Here is a 19,467-nt window from a genome sequence, read left to right as displayed (position 1 = left end):
ACTGCCTTCCACTCACCCTTGCAAATGCCTGAATTAAGGCTGTGTCCCACAGTCCCACGGTGGCTTATTGGATTAGTGACTGCCCTTCAGCAGCTGAAATCAAAGTCTGAGCAGCCTGACCTTTCATTTGCAGGGCAGTGAAGGTGCCCCCAGTGAAATGAGCTTCCCTTGCCCTGCTCCACTGGTCCATATCCCATGAGGAGCAGGCATTTCACAGAGCATGGAGCCCATTCAATGGGGCCAAGGACTTAAGAGCGTGCTTGAATGGGAAGCCTTCCTACCCCAGATACCCCTTTGGAATGTGAAAAAGCCAGCAGGAATGGCCAGGATCTGGCCCCGCTGCATCTGGCACACCAAGATTTAAATCAAAATGAAAAACCTGGGCTGATGTTGTACAAAGACCAAGTTCAGCTCTACATCCCAGCCCTGCTGCCAGTGAGCAAATCCGTGTGCGGTTTGCTCCAGTTATCTGCGTCTCCAGCCTTGTGTTGTTCTATAAGCAAATTTTTTCCATACAGAAAATCCATCTGAAGAGGTTTTTTGAATTTGAAAGCCTTGGTAAAAGGAAAGACAACTTTCAGACTGACTGGGGTGCATGTTCTGCCTTTATCCAGTTCACACACAAAAAGAGAACTTCATCCCGAGGTAAGGAACGCTTCTGCCATATAGTCTGGACACTCAGGGAAGCAGGGGATGCTTTGCAGTTACTACCATTTGACAGAAGAGCCACCTCAAAATGACCCTGAACTATCCAGGAGGACAGGACTTCAGCCTCAGATCCACCACATTCAGGCACAGTCTTGCATGTGAACAAGGAACATGGTGAAGAACAGTCAGGACTTGGATTCAGCCATCACAGCCGGGACTTCCTGGGAACAGAGGCAACTGCAGCATCCCTTCCAGCTCTTGACCACAGGGATGTCTCATGGCCCCTTGCAGAGGGAGAACCCAGCATGCTACAGCCCCTATTCTGATGTGTATCATTACTTTATAAGAGAAAAGAAACCCTAGAGAGGCAGGCATTATTCAGCAGGGAGGGTTTCAGAGTTTATAAAGGTTTTACTCCACTGGAACACCCCTTGGATTTTCAATGGAATTTGGGGACTGAAACCTCAGATTCCTCTAAAAGCTCCAGGATACTCATAAACAAATCCCAGTGCTTTATCAGCAGAGCAATGAGGCAAATGAAATCCCTGACAATGATGGACATCTCAAGCTAAAGAGCAGACCAGGGGGTTGGTTCAACACCCTGCTCTCCTGGGTATCCAGCCCCTCTCCAGTGCCCAGGGTCCCTTAGCCAGAGCCTGCCCCCACCCTGTGTCCCCAAGCCCGGCCACCCTGCTCCAGTATCTGGCACAGGGTGGACACAGACATGGGCTTTCCTTGATCCCAGTGCCCAGGAGCACTACAGCTCCCCTCTGAAAGCATGAGACAGATGCTAGAATGCTTTTGAAGGGAGGCAAGAACAGGCCAACCTCTGCAGACAACCCTACACAAGCCAGTGGGAAATTCCACTTTTCAGCCTTTGCACTGCATTAAATCCTAGGGCTTGGCTTCTTGGATTTATATTCCTCTATGGTTTCGCTTTTCCCTAAAAAAAAAAAAAAAAAAAATCACAAGCTGTTAAGCTTCAAAACTTAATGTTTCCTTAATTTAGAGCTTTTCAGCTCAACAGCTCTTAAACATAAACCTCTTCGACTTAAGTCTTCTGAATTAAGCTGTCTCCAGCAAGTCACCATCTCAAGCCCTGTCTGTGGGATGATCGATCCCTCCTCACACCACCACCCTGGGCTCCTGCCCTCTGGCCCAGCTGCTGGCTCAGGGCAGGACCTCACAGAATGTGCATGACCACCCATGTCCCCACAGCTGGCAGTGACCCGGCAGGGGCAGTTCAGGGCTGATGCAGACACTGACTGGTGACATCACAGACCTCTCAATGCCCTGTGTCACTGTCCCCAGTGGTGACACAAGTGAATGAGTGACCCCAGAGGAACTCAAGGTGGGCTGTGTGACAGGACAGTTTCTGAAAACAGCACTGGAAAACCTATGTTTCTACTAATCTTTCTGAAGAGAAACTGTAGCCACACTTTGCATCAGAGCAAGAATTCAGAAAACCTCATATGGGTGGATTTACACAAGAAATATTGGAAAATGCCATTTTTCTGCAATGTCATGGATCAGTACAGAGACATCTCTGGAAGCCCCATTCTCCTGGGGCATGAACAAACGTCTCCAGCAAGCACAGCTCCACCCACTTGGAGGTACAGCAGCAGGGCTTTTATCAGTGTTCTCCACCATGGCCACAATGAGGGCACCAGCCATAGCTGGGCTCTGCCAAGCAACCCACACAGGGGACAGATTCATGCAGAAGCACCATGTTTGCAGTGGTGTCCAAGCTTTTCCTGGAGATCAGGGAAAGGCCATGCTGCTCCAACAGCAATGGCTAGGGAAGACTGAAAGGAGGAACTGAAAAGGATCAGAAAACTGAAAAGTCTGAAGAGCAGTGAGGGACTAAGCAAGAAGGTTGTGGCAATATGTAGAACTAGGAAGGAGTTGGAAAGGACTATTTAGAACCATGAAGCCAGAGGGAACAAGTAGAAGCATCTCTCCTAATTCAAGACCCTAAAAATGAGGCCAAGATCCCCAAATCTCCCTGTCCTGGGCTCTTTGGAGATCACAAGGACTGGCTGAGTGCCCTGCACTCAGTGGTCCAATTATATGTTATTGCCCTTAGCTACAGTCATTGAGTTAAAATCTATTTTCCATGTAGAAAATTGGAAGGAAAGCCTTGAAAGTATGGGAAAAATATTTAAGAAACAGGGAAGAATGTTCTTAACACCAGAGGTGGCCTTATTATTAAATTGGAAGCTTTACTCATTAGCTGTAGCTGTGCACTGTTGTTAGTGTCCTCACACACATTTACACCCAGGGAACAGCTTTACACCACTCAAAGCAGTGCCCAGATAACATTCACTGCCTCGAAATAGCATGGTAAGGGCTGCTAGGAGCCTTTTATCAAGGACATTCCTGGGAAAACAGTACAATTACAAGCTTTGGGACACATGTAAGGAGCAGTGGGAAAAATTTCATGAACAGGCACGGATAAAGGTGGCTGCAGTGGTGAAATGCCAAATACCTCAATAGATACAATACATCTTTAACTCTCCCTCCAATTATTATTCATTAAGAAAAAACAAAACCAATGTAAAAGCTAAGGCTTAATTTGAAAACAGGCGAGAGAAACTGTCTTCTCTCAAATACAGTAAGTCAACAGAACTGGATGGGGCTCAGCAGGCTTCAGGCCCCAGCAATTGGTTGAGTAAGACTGCAGGACCCTTATAACAAAACTGCCTTCAATTAAAACAAAGACTGTTTCTAGTACCAGCATAATCATTTGAGGTGAATCAGGCACATCAACTCTGAGTGGCCCAGCTCTGTTCCCTCTCTTTGCCATCTGCAGTACAAGCAAGGTGGTGGCCATGTTCTTGTCCTGGACAAGGCTCTGGCCAGCAGCACACAGTGCTGACGTGGCCAGCTCAGTGAGGGTGGGCACTGTCAGAGGTGCCCTGCTGAGCATCCCTCCCAGGGTCTTCACTTTTCCCATTCTCACTTTTGACCTTTGGCTACCTTTTCCCCCCTTCTTTTATTCATTGCCCTTTCTTGCTTGTTTTCTCCCAGGATCCTTTTCCCATAGAGGCTCTTATGGCTTGGTCAGGGAGAGGTGACAGAAGTGGTGGAAGGAGAGAAGTTTTTGAAGAAAGGAGAAGAGCAAAAGTCACCTTTATACAACTGGACACAGGCCATACATGTGGTCCCCACAGCACACATCTTAATCAACATTGGATATATTTGATTGATTTACTTGGTCCCAATTAGGCACTGCTTAAAATTCATTTACGTAAGACAATCCACAGGCCAGTCAACTGAAGAGCTGATCCAACATAACACAGAATTGTTCCCAAAAGTGTCCATGCAGGTAAACGAGTGAGCAGCCACGAGGGTATTCCCTGTGCTACCTGCAAACGGGAGGACAAGTCAGGCCCCTTCAGGCACACCTGCAAATCCAGCATAATTTTTCCTGCACCCCATCACACACACTCAGCTCTCTGTGTTCACATTGAGAACCAGGCTCAGACAAAGCAATCCTTAATAAATACCAGATCACAAAACCTCCAAACCTCACTCAACACAATCAATTGCACTTGCTGTTGCTTGCCAGAAGCTACTGCCACTAGCCAAGGGCAGGAATAAAGGTGCTGTGCTCCATCTAACACTGAGCTCCAAACCACCCCATTCTTTTGTAGCTTTTTCTGACATTTCTAAGTAGGATCCAGTCTTTAACACCCTTTTGGGAAAACAGTGACGTGGATAAGGATCTAGGTGCTGATTCCAGAGAGAAGGAAGGAAAAGTTGAGGGAGTTTGGCTGCTAGTCAGTAATGGCACATGCAAAAGAGACAGGACATGGCTTAGGGTATCTGAGTAGGAGCATGAACTTAGCCCCTGAGGGACCGTCTGGATGGCAAGGAGCCCAGAACCACCACCCATCTTGGCCCTGTTTTCCATTACCTCAGCCCACACACACTCCCATCCTCCTGCCAGCCATGCTTGAGTTGCTTCTCTCCAGAGGCTGCAACAACTGCTGAGCATAGGCAAAGAGCCTCGCACTCATCACAGCCCCTGGACTCTGACAAGCCACTCCGGCAGGGTTGCTGGATCACAGGAGCAAAGAGAACCCCAAAACAGATCTAAGGCAGCCACAAACATTTCTCTTGAACACCTCTAGGAATAAGGCACAGACTGAAAGCTCCTAAGAGGATGGTGTCCTTCTGTTATCACCTCTTCTGAAGTGAGATGCCAAGAGACACCAGACTTGGAGACAAAAGAGATCCGTATGGAGCAGCTCTATCTGCAGCCAACACAGCACAGTCACACACACCCACTCAGCTGGGTGGCCTCCCTTTTGTCCCATGCAGTGGGACACCAGCAACCTGTTCACTGTAGGGAATGAAACACTTGCAGAATGAAATGAAATATGAAAAGCCAGAACAGACAGGATCTGCAACAGGAAAGGCAGCAGTAGGGGCAATTCACGTACAAAGGAAAGGTGAAGGCACTGCTACCTGGAGAGGCATTTCATCATCCTGTGAAGAAGTCAAGTTGTTTTCCCCATCACAGTGTTAGGAAATAGCAATGCATTTGGCTGCAGAGCTCCACGCTCTCAAATAAGCCATCCTCAAGGACCAGGATCACACAGAAGCTTAGAACCCTCAACCCAGCTATCAAAACACTACAGCTTTGTTGCCATCACTACCACAGCAAGAACATGTTTCAACTCTGCAAAAAGTCAAAAGCAGTACTTCAAAAACCCACATCTGGTATCTGTCTTTTCTCTTCAACAGGTATTTCCACATCTGAGCTTATTTTAAAATCAGACTTTGAGGCTGTGTTCAAAGTGAAAGAACTGGCAGCTGCACGTGAACATCCAAGAGGACACAGCTGCATCCAGAGTCATCAGATAGCCAGTCCCAAAAGGAGCCAGGGTTTGGAGATGTGACCAGCACAACAGCAGAAGTAGGGAAAGGCCAGTAGTGGGGCAGTGATCACCCCTCACTACTCCATAAACTGGCAGAGAACAGTGGCGGGACCTAACCAGAGCCACGTGAAGTTATTGTTATGCCACAAGGGTGCCTCAAAGATGCCTCATGAGGTTCAGTAGCAGCCTGACAATGACTTGACCTACATTATACCTCAGCACCAGCACAGCAATGATTTCCTTCAGAGCTGCCCATACAGGCTCTGCCTTCCCCCTGCAATGCTTGTGCAGAGCATGGCTGCACCCCAGACCTGCTTTGGTCAGTCACCTACAGACAGACAACACCCTGGCTTTTCTTAAAACTTTAGTAATCAGAGTATTTTACAGGTTAGTAATTTATTGCTGAAATTACTGTACAATTTTCACTTCTTTCAGCCAAAATTGAGGGCAATTTTGCTTAAATAAGCCTGTCTGTGCCATTAGCTCTGTTTCAGCAGGGAAATCTGCTCTCACTTGTGAATATGACATCATCTATTGACATAACCCCACCAAAACAGGCATGTCAAACCGTTATACTCTGCCATTTCACATACTGCAATTATACTCAAGCTTAAACGAATCTTTGACACAAGACTTGCACAGTTTTGCTTGTCTACCATGCACTTCCCTTGGCTTTACTTTCCCCGAAAGACCTATTTAAAAGCTTCTGGAGACTTGCACTGCTTTCCATTGCAGCCAGCATCTCAACCATAGGAACTAAGGGTTTTATAAGAGTAAACATAAAAAAATAAATTCAGTGGCAATTTTACCAACCAAATTGTATATCCTACCTAAACAACTTGTAGAGAATGCTCAGTAGAAACAGACGCCATGCCTAATCAACACAATCCAGTGCATGTTCCCATGTCCTGCAAAGCCACCTGCTGCAGGACCCAAGTGTCCCAAGTCCTTTAAGTGGGGAAAATTCAACCTGCTTTACTCAGTCAGGGGGTTTCCTGCTGTGAGAACACAAGTCAGTTGTGTTAATTCTCAAACACAGCAAGGATTAAGGCAGAGTTTGATAGTTACCATGCAAGTGTTTGAATGTTTTCTGAGTATTCTTCCAGTCTCCATTATGCAGTTACTGGACACAAGATGGAACAGTCATGCATTGGAACTGACAGCAGACAGGAGCCCTGAGGAGTCTCATCCTCAAGGGCAAACCCATGCTTCCCTTCACCTGAAAGCCCTGGGCAACACTGATGTTTTTACTTCATGTAACAAGAATGGCCCAAAATTTTAACTGTGGCTCTGAGCACCATGTGTAGGCCAGAGGACCAGAGAGGACTTCCTGCTCATCTAAGTTTTTGGATTTGTTGGAGATCAGTCTCAGCATTCCCAGGAATTTATCCACAGGCTCTGAACTCACTCAGTGAGCTCTCTAGGCACACCCTACAGCATTTAAACTAATTCTTCTCTCCACAAAATCCTCACAGGAGTCATTATGGGAGGCAGCCTCAGACTCTGCAGCTCCTCAGAGGAACAGCACAGCCAGCGAATCCCAGATCATAAGTATTACATTTTACAAGTGGAGTTCCAGGCCCTATAAACCCAGTAGTTAGAGAGAAACCATAAACCAAAGTGCAGTGAAGCAGGTCAGAAACTGAGATGCAGGAAGGGCTGTTTTAGGCAATTATATAATTAGTGGTCACTTTCAGACAAGAATAAAGCCCAGCTTGCCACTTTAGTCTTCTTCCTAATCATCTGCTCAGTAGCTCCAAAGCTCATGGAACTGGAGTTGTTTTTGAAGCTGACAACACACAATAGTTTATGTGTTGTTGCTAAAGAGAAGCAGCTAAAATACTCAAAGGTAGTTTTCCTCAGAGAACTGAAAAGCCCAATTATCTCTGGGTTTAGTATGCAGATTCCCCTCATCCATAAAAAAAGAAACAATAGTACTTTATTAAAATACTAAATTTTATTTTTTCACATACATTAAGTGTCCCCACCATTTTCATTTGTCTGACCACCACCATGCCTTATCAAAACATTCCATACATACTTAAAATGAAGCTGAGGGTGGAGTCCTGTCTTTAAAAACTAAACAGGCATTTTGGACAACACATTCTTGGCAAGGTAATCTGGATGACATTTATCAGACACAGGAGGGAAAGCTCTTTCAGTATTTGTAAAAACAACAGCCAAATAATGGTTACAGAAATAAGACTGCAGAAATCTTTAATGAACTGTTTAAACTGTTTTCTTTTCTTACAGAGTCTGTCTCCACTGCCAGAGAGCTTGAATGACCTGGAAGTGTACACACAAAGTTAGAAATTGAAATCCATTTAAAAAAAATGTTTACTATTACCACTTATTTCATAAAATACTGACAATAAATTGTAACAAAAGTACATTCCTTTCAGAGATAATCAAGTTGAAAGCACGACATTGGATCCTTCTGCTAGAAGATTATTCACACTAAGGCACAATAATAAGAATTCAGTGAAGGTGAGTGAGAGGATGGGTGTGGATCAGCGAGGCAAATACTGGTTGAACTCTGCCTACCCTGGCTAATGCCACAGCAGGTTCAGTAGCTGAGGCTGACTGCTTTTTAACATTCCTTCAGGAACATATCAATTTGTCCATCAGATAAGTTTACACCAAACCATTGAGGGAAGCAGGAAAGCATAAGCAATTCTGTCACTGCAAAACTGACTTGATGGAATTTTGATAGGGAAATCTAAGACACATTTTCAGCTTAGTCTGTGTTAAGTAATAACTAATTCAGAAGCTTGCTTCCTGATATCACCTTTCGGCTTGTGCTCTTTTAAGAGCTCTGTTGATTCTGGGAGAGAATGTGGCAAGAATGCCATAATCTCCATCACAAAACAGCTCTGCTGTCCCAGACACCCTCCCCAACAAAGGGCGGACTGTACACCAGACTGGCTGAGGTGGCCAAATTCAGCAGCAAGGGAAACCACAGCTTATTTCCTTAGCCAATATGGTGCCAAAAGGAAAATTCTGTGGGTTTAGTAAGCAAAAGATAATTTACCAACCATATAAAAGCTGGAAAAATGTAATAAAATATTAGCTTTCCCATCTTAGCCAACTAAAACCCTTAAAACCATTCCCATATATTTAACCTGAAGTATTGTTTGTGGTTTGCAACCCTTTAAAACAGTCCAAAGCTTGTAAAGATTAAGAAGTGGAAAAGAAAGTCCCTAAGGTTATAAAACTTTTTGGACTTTATCAAGCTCTGATGAAGTCTATTACCTTCTGGTCCTCCGTTCTGAAGCAATTTTTAACGTAGTTGGCAAATTTGGGCTCCAGCTTAGGAAGGGTAGTACCCTATTTGGAGAAAAAGCAAGCTTTAGGGTCTGCAGGTCATTTAATGCTTACAGTAAATAACATATGTTGAAAACCTTTTGCAATACATGGAGTCTGAACTCACCTGGCAACTTCCCACACTAGTCTGCTTTAAACCATTCTAAGAAATTTGTTTTTTATCATGCCCAGGTATTTCTGACGGAAGTGGCTACAAACTGAATTGCTGTCCAAGATTCCTTGCTCATGCTGAAGAGCGCAACAGTGTTCACCACTTGAAATTGTTGTTTGTAGTGTACTCAGATAAATTAGAATAAATTCTGTATTTATGGACTCTTAATGCAACATACAACCTGAGACCACCCTTCACAGATAGATTTTCAACTTCAGCTCTCTAAAGCAAAACATGAACTTGACCTCCCACCTATCCTTTAAAACTCACTAATACACTACTCATCAATACACAACTTCTCTTAAAGAGCTGTTCTAGAAACATTTCCTTGTAAGCCCTGGAATTATCTTTGCACATGCTCAAATGTACAAGGCAGATTCAAGTTACTAAATCATACAGTTTGTCATCTTGTCTCTTGGTATCTCCAGGGAAAATAATACAGCATGCCATTTTAGGAGACACTGATTTCCTTTAACATGTCTCAAAACAAATACTTTTTAATTTCTCAGGTGAATCAGTTGCAATAACCCATGTCAATTGGGACAGCACACTTAGCTGCTCTCTGCTAGACAGCACTTCCCAGTAGAAACACTCCTCAGCACCCGGTAATGTTTTTAACTCTTTTTGCCAGTTATCTGCTCTGCATGCTTCCCTCTGCACATGTCTACCATGAGCAGCTCAGCCACTTGTGCTCACACTGCAGAAGTACCACTCGCAGCAGCAGAGTCATTTCTAACACCACAGCAGCACCCAGGGGTTACTGTGACCCACCAGGATGGGCCCATCCATCATGCCAGGCTCACAGTCCAAGGCTCTGCATTTCCATCCTCACCACAGCCTGTCATTGCTCATTCTGCATCCACGCTGTATTTAAACACTTCTGGTCTCATTTTGCATTCCTAGAACAAAGCAGCCCCAAAACACTAATGATCTAAGCAGATGATGATCCTAATTCTTTAGGTGACCTTCGTTTGCCATTGATTGGTTAAAGAAGTGCATTATCCTTAATTAAAAAAGCCCATCAGCAAACCAACAATGCTTCCTAGCACCCAACATCAGCACTTCTGAGCCAGCCAAGTGCAGCCACAGCCAAGGCCTCTGCTCTGAGCACAGGGATACTAAGAACACAGCCCTTGCTGGCACATGCACTTCTTTACCTCCTGAGCCAAGGTTGAATCATCTGCTACACCCAACCAGCCCACAACTGGATTTTCTATTTTATATTCAAATAACTGCTAAGAACACTACTGACAAGTGCGACCACCAAATGCTGGTCAAACCTGGTAACAACCAGATCAAGTGACTGTCCTGACACCTTAGAAGGGTGAAGCATCCACTGAAGGGAGACTCAACCCCAGATCCCTCCAGAAAGCGAATGCTTTCAGGTCTGCAGCAGTGCATCAACTCATACCAAAAGCACCTATCTCCCTCTTCTGGAAGTTACTGAGCCTTACAAGCATCAGGATACTGCTTCAAGACCAAGGCATTCCAACCACGTGAGGAACGCACTCCACTTTAGTAACCCAAAGTGTATATGCACTATTGAAGTTATCTATAAAATAAGTATCACCCAAGGTGGTTTTTTTTTTATTTGAACAGAGACAGTTCACCAAGAAATACCAAAGTGATAATCAGCACTACTGGAGAAATACAAACAAAGTGGTTTTGTTTCTCATGAGTAGAGGCTTTTTTCCGCGAATTTGTTTTTATTTCTCTGAGCTTCAACATCAACACACACCCATAGTAACAGCACAGGAATCAGCAACATCATAACCATTTATTGAAGCATCCAATTCTTCTCATCTGCAGAAGTGTGAAAGTAAGGCTGAGAAACCTCATTCCCAAAAACTCACCTTATCTACAGATGCTTGCATTTTTGCTTTTATCTCCTCCAATGACAGGGGGACTTTTGGTGTTTTTGGAGTTAGAGTTTTATCCTTCTTGGAATCTGGAGTCTGAAAATTATTCATTTCATTAGTAACTTGCACATAAAGTTACAGAGAACTTAAGTTGTATAAAACTAGCTATCACACTGATAGTCCATAAAGTTTTCAGAAAGTCACAAAACCATAATTTATGCTTCCCTCACATTCCTTAGAAGCATGAAAAATAACCATTTTTAACTCTGGAGTTATTATAGTTAGCATAGCTGGTATCTCATGCTTCTGGGCAGGTGCTTCCACAGGTCTTTAAATAGAAATGAAACCAAAAATAGCCAAAATTTTTAGTGATTCAGAGTTTACTCCACATCTGCAGCCAGATTAGGTTATGCTTTAAAAGGCATGCCTGCAGTGCTTCTCAGATGCTGTCCCACCATGCATCCCACGGTCATTTCTGTATGAACCTTCCTGGCATAATGTCTGAGTACATGCAGCAAGGAGAAGCTGCACAAGGAATCAGGACACAATTACACAGCATTGAAAAGGAAACTGCCAGTCCTGCAGTGGGTCATCATCATGAGGGCCCCTTTTCCTGTGCTTCCACTGGAACACAGCTTCCAGTGTTCTCCAGTGGAAACACACTAGGCAGTCATCCTCTTGTACTAGGTGCTTCACAAAACCAATAGATTTAGTGTTTCAAACCAAAGAAGTACCAGTATTCCCAAGGGACAGTATGTCTGACTTCAGATCCTGACTGCTGTAGGTACATACTGATCACTGAAATGTTTCACAGAGAACATGAAGCGGTGAACAGTTATCTTCAACATGCTTCATATTAAGATCTAAAAACCCAATCTGAATGTTAGTATGCTGTTTGAAGTTACCATTAGGCATGAAAACTAGCTTCCCCCAGTAGAATAAACCTTTGTTATACTCAGTTGTTTTCACTCACTTTTGATTTAGATGCTGGTGTGGATGGCTTAGAGTCTTTTCCATTCTGCTTTGCTTTCTGCATATTTTTTCCTGGAACCTCACGAACAGGCTGAAAAGTAAGCACAGAAGTTCATTTGTCAAATTAACTGTAAGTTAACTCAAGACAGCATGTTAGAGGAATTTAAAGGAAAACCTCTTGGTGCAGCACAGTAACACACCCAAGAACAAGTTCTGTTACCTCATTCAGTGCTATCTTTTTTCTGTAACACAACCATTATCTCATTTGGAATTTCATTCAGAAATATTGTCTGGGATGTGCATGGGACATGATACCACAGGCATATCTAAGACACAGAGTCTAAAACTCCTATATAAATCAAGGGACCATTTTGTTCAGTCACCCTAGATCACATCAGATGGCAGGAATCTGCATTTCAGACTGTCTTTACCAGACCATTGTGCACTATCACTTAGGGCAATTTTGCAGGGACAGAACAGCACATGGTGAAGAACAACATTAAATATCTGATTTTAAACAGTAGGTATCAACATAAAAATTCAAGCTGAAGTACACAAAGAGAACAAGAAAATGCCTCCTCCTCCTCCTGGTGCAGCTGGGCTGCTTTGCGTTTTCAGCACCACCAGATGGCCCTCGAGGGCCGATGGAACAGCACCTCCCGGCAGTTCCCTGCCTGCAGTGAACCATTCCAGAGGCTCACACACTTACAGCCTGAAGTCACTGAGAGCTCCTTTCCACAGCGGGCAGGACTAGAACTGCAAAGCACAACCCCCTTTGAGTAGGATTTTATTTGCTGCTCAACAGCCATCCAGGCCCACCCCAGTCTGACAGCTGCATCCTTTGCTGATAAGACCCAGTCACCCCTTTGTAGCCATGGAAATAAAACATGGACTGCATGCGTGCACACTCACACTGAAGCGTTTTCACACCCTATTACAATTTCTTCACACAGACTGAGCTAAACCTAGTGCATCCCCCATTCACACATTCCAGAGAGCTGTGATATTGTATCACAGGATTAGCCACTTACTTTTTTTATTGGTGCTTTAATTTCTTCCTCATCATCCTCTAAGTCATCCTCATCACTACAATTAAAAAGGAAGTTACTCACCATAACTCAAGATCCATGTTAGGAATTGATCTTCCCCTCCCTCCCAATAACATGTTTTAGTCATGAAGGAAGCAAGCAATCTTTTCAAGTTTACTTTATACCTTAACACATGGCCAGGTGCTAGGGCAAGCACTACCTCTGAAGCAGTTAAATGAATTCACTCCTCCCTCTTCAATATCGAAGGGATATATCCTAGGGACTTCCACTACTACTTTTAGAAGTTATTAAGTAACAGGAAGCCTAGTATAATATATCTGAAGAATATTAATTTACATAGCATTGTAGAGATAAGTAAGACAAGGATGCCTTTTCCCTAGCCAAGATACAGGAGCTTTTTCACTTAGCATGCAGTTATGTCATTTCATGTTCTGAAAGTTAGTCCTGTATTTTAAAACACATTATCAAAACAGGAATACATACTCATCATCATCATCCTCATCTTCATCGTCATCCTCATCATCTTCTGCTAATTTTGGTTTTTTCTTTAAGAAAGAAAGTCAGTTAAGTGTTACCATTTCTTGGTAATAAAGAGCAACTGCCTACAAAACAATTGTGGCATAAGTACAAGGCTACTTTCCATCAATTTAGCTAAACCTAGATAGTTACAGTTGTCACGTCCAAAGCTACTGACTAGTTCACTGCATATGCTCTGAGCCTAGGAACCTTCCTCTTTAAGAAAGTCCAGCGCTTTAATCAGCATTTCAACTCTTGCAGTACACTGATGTTTGTATCAGAACCTGCAGTTACTACAGGAGACAGAATTTCCACAGAAGTAGCCATTATATCTAACCCCTCAGCAAAATTTTGGGGACCTTCTGTACATTATTACACTTTTGTAATTTAGTACAAAATAATCCAGTCCTGCTTATAATAGCAAGGCATTTCTTTGCTTCCTCCTAGAGGCAGCACTAATATCAGACTAGAAGAAAATGCTGTGAACAAAGTGACTGCAAGTCCATATACCTGTGGAGTTTTAGCTCCTCCTCCACTTGCTGGTCTCTTTGCTGAAGCATTAACAATTTTTGTATCATCTTCCTCCTCATCTGATTCTGGTTCTTCTTCTAATGCTGAAAAAGCAAAGCCAAAGTGTAAAAACCTCACCTCATTTAACAATATAAAGCAAGACTGCTAGTAAGAAACAAAGAGCAGCACCCACAACTGAGTAGGTTAAGTCTGGCTGAGGTGCTGAATTGATAGCAGGAAGCTTCCCACTAATGACCCAACCACTGGCTAGAAGGTTTTCCAGCTTACTGAAGCAGGTACTACTACAGGGAAACCCAAACCAGGTGAACTACCAACCCTGGCACTGGTCACAACACTCTTCACACACAACAGACAACAGAAAGTAAAAAATAATGTTTTCTCCATTCCTAAGGAGACACACTTGAAAACTAGTAGAGAAAGATTAAAGACAATTTCTCAAAGGAGAAGACTAGTCCTGGGTTAGTTTAGTTAAAAACCAGAACTATTTCATGGGCAGTCTTCTCACACTCAGCTAATAAGCAGAAAGCCTACAGTGGGACAGCAAAGCCCAATTCTATGGGGAGAAGTTAGAACTGAAATTACAAGGCTGACAAATGCCGCTTATTATTCAAGCAAACCAAGTGGCAAGCATAGGCATGCAAGCACGCCTCTCAACTTCTGTCTTACAGCCACTTCATGCTAAGCATGTGCCTTTAATATTCAGAGGGTCAGTACCAGCAAAAGCACTTCTTGTGGCACCAGCTGCAAATCCTGTAAGTTCTGCTAGTGCTTCCAGGTGCCAGGACACAGCAGTGACCAGCCATACGTACCCACAAGGTGCTGACCACTGACGTAAACAGGCCCTGAACCACATTTCAACCTTAACACCACTGGTGGTGTGATCTCGAAGCCACCCAATGAAACCTGTGAGACAAAGCATTGGTATTCAGTCAAATATTCCAGGCAAAGTGTATTTAACAGAAACTCCATCTGCGTGGAAATGAGCATCAACAGCTGGAGACTCAACGGCTAACAGTTACATCAAGTTCTCTTTCAACAGAGTATTCTGCAAGTGTTAAAAGGTCAACTGAGTGTCAATGAGCCACACACAGGGGTTTACTACACTCATTGCTTATCCCAGTTAAGCAACACAACCTAAAGATGCATCTGCTTGCCTATGCCTAGATTTGTCTATCTACAGATGCCATGAATAATTACTATAGCTTAAAAAATGTGTAATTTCAACAAGTCAGTTATATCTACATGACTCAAGTACTCCACCAGGCACAAAAAAAACCCCTATTTACTACATCTGGTAAAACAGACACTTCTCTGAACACACTGTTCAGTTTCACTAAAATTCAGTTGACCCAAGCCATTTTTAACTTTTTTCTCACTAGATACCGAATTTACAGTAGATTCTCTAAGTTTCTGCACTTACTGTAGGCTGCACTGACATTTTCAGAGATGCCAGTACTACTTTAGTAGGGTTGCCTTCATAGTCCAGTGCTTCTGCTTCTACAATGTGTAATTCGTCTTTGGCCCCAGCTCCTAAAGTAACCTGTGAAGTCAAGAACAGGACAGTCTGAGCATCCCAAACATTTTTAAATCTTCTTAACTCCATTCACCGTTCTGCATCAATTAATACTGAAATTTGCATTTCTGACTACAAATTATTCCATTAGACTCCATTCCATTAGACCCCTTCTTCACAACACTGAAACTTCCAAGGTGCACCTCCAGGCATGTTCTGATGACAGTGAAATCAGTTCACTTGCTGCTGAATCACTGCACCGAAAAGAGGCAGTGGCAAGTTCAGTCAGCTCTACAGCTGGTCCAAGGAGAGAAGTATGAACACATCATCTCGTCTACAGAATCACACCTATAGCTTTCTTCATCTGCCAACGGCTTCCCTTTACCACAGTGTGCACCTTTTGCTTCCTTGACATTCACTGAGAACTCAAGTCTAACAGCAGCTTAGTTGAATACTGTGATTTATGCACATGCCTTTTGCTGCTATTCACCATGGACTAGGAACTACTGTCCCAAGGCATTTCTAAACTAAAGTGCCTGGATCACCTACTTGGAGTATGAGTCTGGCACTTTCTGAAGAGTCAAAACTCATAGCTGCAAGGAGACAAGTGAGTGACAAGACAATGGTCAGGCCTGAAATTCCAGTTTACTGAACCTTGGGCCTCTCAGACAGGACTACTTGCAGAAGATGTAAAAACCACAAATCCTTTGTACTACAACTCTTCCTGACAGCAGTGCACAAGGCTTTGTGCTTCCTTTCCTAAACCACAAACAAAGAAAGCTTTGCAACCCCCACAGGAGATGTGGGTGTCATCGCTTCAGGCAGAGGCACAGAATTTCCATTCCTCAAGAGCTGAGCTTTAATGAGGCTGTAATGGTTCATATTTAAGATGTATCAGACTGAAGGCTGGAAAATAGAACACTGGATTCACTACTTCTGGCAAATTTTGTTACTAGCAATTCAAAGAGGTGAAATTGCAGCTCTGATCTCACCTCTCAAATGTGCTGTCAACAACACTGAATTGCTCAGCTAGTGGGACAAAATTTTTAGAACATGTCCTGTCATTTGCCCCAGTTCAATACTATAGCACTTTTTATTTATTTCTCATGTGTTTGGTAAGCATCCATGCACGTGCTTTAGTTTCTACATTGAAGGAATGCACACCCAATAGGTCATGAAGCAGTGACCATCCCATCACTGTTCTTAGCTGCCATTAGTAACACATTTACAGAAACTCATGGCACTTTTACCTCCTGCATCTGTCCTCCTCTTTTCTTTTTTACCCCTTTTCTCCCCATCTTGCTGTACCTCATGCCCAAGTCCACACCCATACTAGGTGGTGTAAAGACAGATACTGTCTTTACTCATGTGGGCTTTTGTCAGGAGCACAGACCAGCACCCAGGTATTTGCTGCCTTAACACCTTTTCTTCAAGCCCTTCCTCTGCTCAGTAAGGTATTTTTTGTTTCAACCAGGTCCCAGACCCTTTAAAGTCCTCAAGTCTCTTAAACATTTCCTAATTTGTCCTTTGGTATCTTAATCCTATTTCTCCTGTGCATCATCCCTTTTTATTCTATGAAAAGAGGTTACTGACATAAGACTTCATTCCCCCTACACACCTAATAACAAAGTAGTGATGTGGATTGATCTGCTTCATCCCTCAGTGTACAACATCAGAAGACATGCCTCAGTTAATTTTGAAAATACAAATAGAAAAGGAACTTTGAGTAAAACAATACTAATAAAGTATCACTAATTTTATCTGCATAACATTTAGATACAAGAAATCTGCATGTGGACTTGCCCTAACATTGCTACACTCTTTCATCAAAAGGAATTGTAATTAAGAACAAATTACTCACTGTCAAGTCCAAGCTACAGCTTTCATAACATACCAGGATGAAAAACACATGATTCACATAACACAGAAGTGTTCTAAGTAACAGCATGAAGTGTTTGGAGAAACTTATTATGCTAGTGACCTCCAGGAAGCAATTCTCCTGTAGGAATTAGTCCACAATTTTAAGACTCTTTTGCTTTCAAGTATCAAAACATTTCCTTGCATTTAAATAAACACAGCAATTTGCCATAAAGATGCTACAAATCTTGTATTTCTTGTCTGTTAAGATAGGGCACATTCTTGTTGTGCTATTCAAAGAAAACATGGTCAGTCCAGAACAAAAACCTTGAAATATTGTGTCTGTCCAATGTGCCATCAGAAAGCTCCAAGGACCCATCCAAGAACTCCCTGGGAGTCTGTTAGATGAATTATCTGAATGAAAGATAGGGCTTCCCAGTTACATCCTTGTAGAGGGCAAACCAAGGACAATAATTCAAAACATAAATCTTCTGCTCTCTTATTTGGATTTATTTATTATCTGCTTCTGGGAGAAAAAAAAAAGAACTCGGAGTCATGTTTGGAGACACATTGAAATGATTCTTAAAAATCAAGTTTCTAGTAATCTACAAGAGTGTGCCTAAGTATGACTCTTACAAATCTATCCTTCCCCCTCTGCTCCTGTAGTATCTGCATTATTTGCCTTAGGGATGCCTCAGTGTATAGTCCAGCATTTCATTCCATTTAGCATATACTTATTAACCCACTGTAAGTTGATTTTTAACCCTTTCCATCCTTGCATTTGCTTGCTGTCCACAAAGAAACATCGGTGGAGAAACGTTTTCAATACAGAAAATTATCTGAAATTACAGAATATGCTCCACTGCCAGTAAGAGATGGTTATTTTTAACAGATTTACATAACAATTATCACCTGAATTACAACTGGAGAAATAAATGACACATAAAAAACTCAACATCACAGCACACCACTACATTTAAAATGGAGCGTGTAAAAGCAAAACACTACTTGCCGTTCTCAGAGACAACTGATGTTCATTTTCTTCATCATCTACTTTAAACTGAAACTCTTTATCCGCTTTAAGCTCGCAGCCTGTAAGAAAATAATTTAATTATAAGCCTACTGTTTTATTTAAGACACAAGTATTTGCTAACAAGTTATTTGGCAGCTTGCTGCTCCCAGGCCTCGTACTTGCAGGGAACTAGCGGCACCATCCAGGCACGCACGGAGCGGAACACGTGGGGAGAGGAAAGCCCCAGGCGAGCGCGCGGCCTGTTGTCGACCACGCAGCTCCCCGCGAGGCCCGTTCCGGCCCAGTAGCTTGGAGACCATCCCCGCCCAGCGTCCGCCGCGGTGCCCGAGGCGCTGGCACCTCCGCAAGCGCCCGCCGTGGGCGGCCGGGCCTGCCCCGGGGCGATGGGCAGCAAGGCACGCGCGGTCGCGGCGCTCCACGTGCTCCGCCTCCGACCACGCTGCCATGTGCTCCGCGGGCGCTGCCGGGGCGCGGCGTCCTTAGGAACGGCGGGAAACACCGGGAACAAAGCGCGGAACAAAGCGGGACGGGCCCCGCCGCGTGCGGGCCGCGCGCCACGTGGGGAGCGCGCGGGTACGGCCGCTGCGCGCCCCCGGCCCCGACAGCCCCCCCCCCCCCCCCCTTCCCCGCGCGCGGAGGGGCGGCGCTCGGCCGGCACAGGCCGCGGCCCTGCACGACACCCGCACGGCGCCCGGCCCTGGGGCCTGCGGGGGCGACGGGGCCAGCGGGCCCCCGGAGAGCGCGGCGCGGCGAGCGTTACCGAAAAGGAAAGTCTGCGGGCGCAGGGGGCCCATGCTCTCCATGTCCATGGCGCTGTCCTCCATAGCGGGGCTGGGGCACGACTGAGCGAGACGGCTGCGCTGCGGGCGGACGCGCACCAAAGGAAGCCTCGCGCCCGCCCACTCGCTGATATAGCCTCGTGTTCTCGCGAGAGCCGCGCGCCCGTCCCTCGGTCCCCCGCACCACCCCTGAGCCCCTGCGCACGCGCGCACGCTGACGGCGGTAGCGCGCGGGGCCAGGCAGGCCGCCGGGGGGCGTCGCGAGGCCGGGGCCGTGTGAGGGGTCCGGGCCCGCCCCGAGCCCGGGATCGCCGCGATGGAGCCGGGGCCGCCCCGGGGGTGCGGGAAT

The 19,467-nt window shown here is 44.6% G+C and overlaps 1 protein-coding gene across 1 annotated transcript; it reads right to left on the bottom strand.

Moving 5' to 3' along the window:
* Positions 1-7,469: 7,469 nt before the first annotated feature.
* NPM1 (nucleophosmin 1) lies at positions 7,470-19,256 on the bottom strand. The gene is made up of 11 exons (XM_038150325.1): positions 19,100-19,256; positions 18,319-18,398; positions 15,357-15,476; positions 14,746-14,839; positions 13,916-14,019; positions 13,373-13,434; positions 12,872-12,926; positions 11,842-11,931; positions 10,863-10,964; positions 8,787-8,861; positions 7,470-7,820 (listed from the first exon to the last, which is right to left on the bottom strand). The coding sequence occupies exons 1-11, from the start codon at positions 19,161-19,163 to the stop codon at positions 7,782-7,784; spliced, it is 885 nt and encodes a 294-aa protein (XP_038006253.1). The 5' UTR covers positions 19,164-19,256; the 3' UTR covers positions 7,470-7,781.
* Positions 19,257-19,467: the final 211 nt, after the last annotated feature.

Source organism: Motacilla alba, chromosome 13, assembly GCF_015832195.1.
Source record: "Motacilla alba alba isolate MOTALB_02 chromosome 13, Motacilla_alba_V1.0_pri, whole genome shotgun sequence".
NCBI classification, from domain to species: domain Eukaryota; kingdom Metazoa; phylum Chordata; class Aves; order Passeriformes; family Motacillidae; genus Motacilla; species Motacilla alba.
This window is presented reverse-complemented; position numbering and strand designations above follow the sequence as displayed.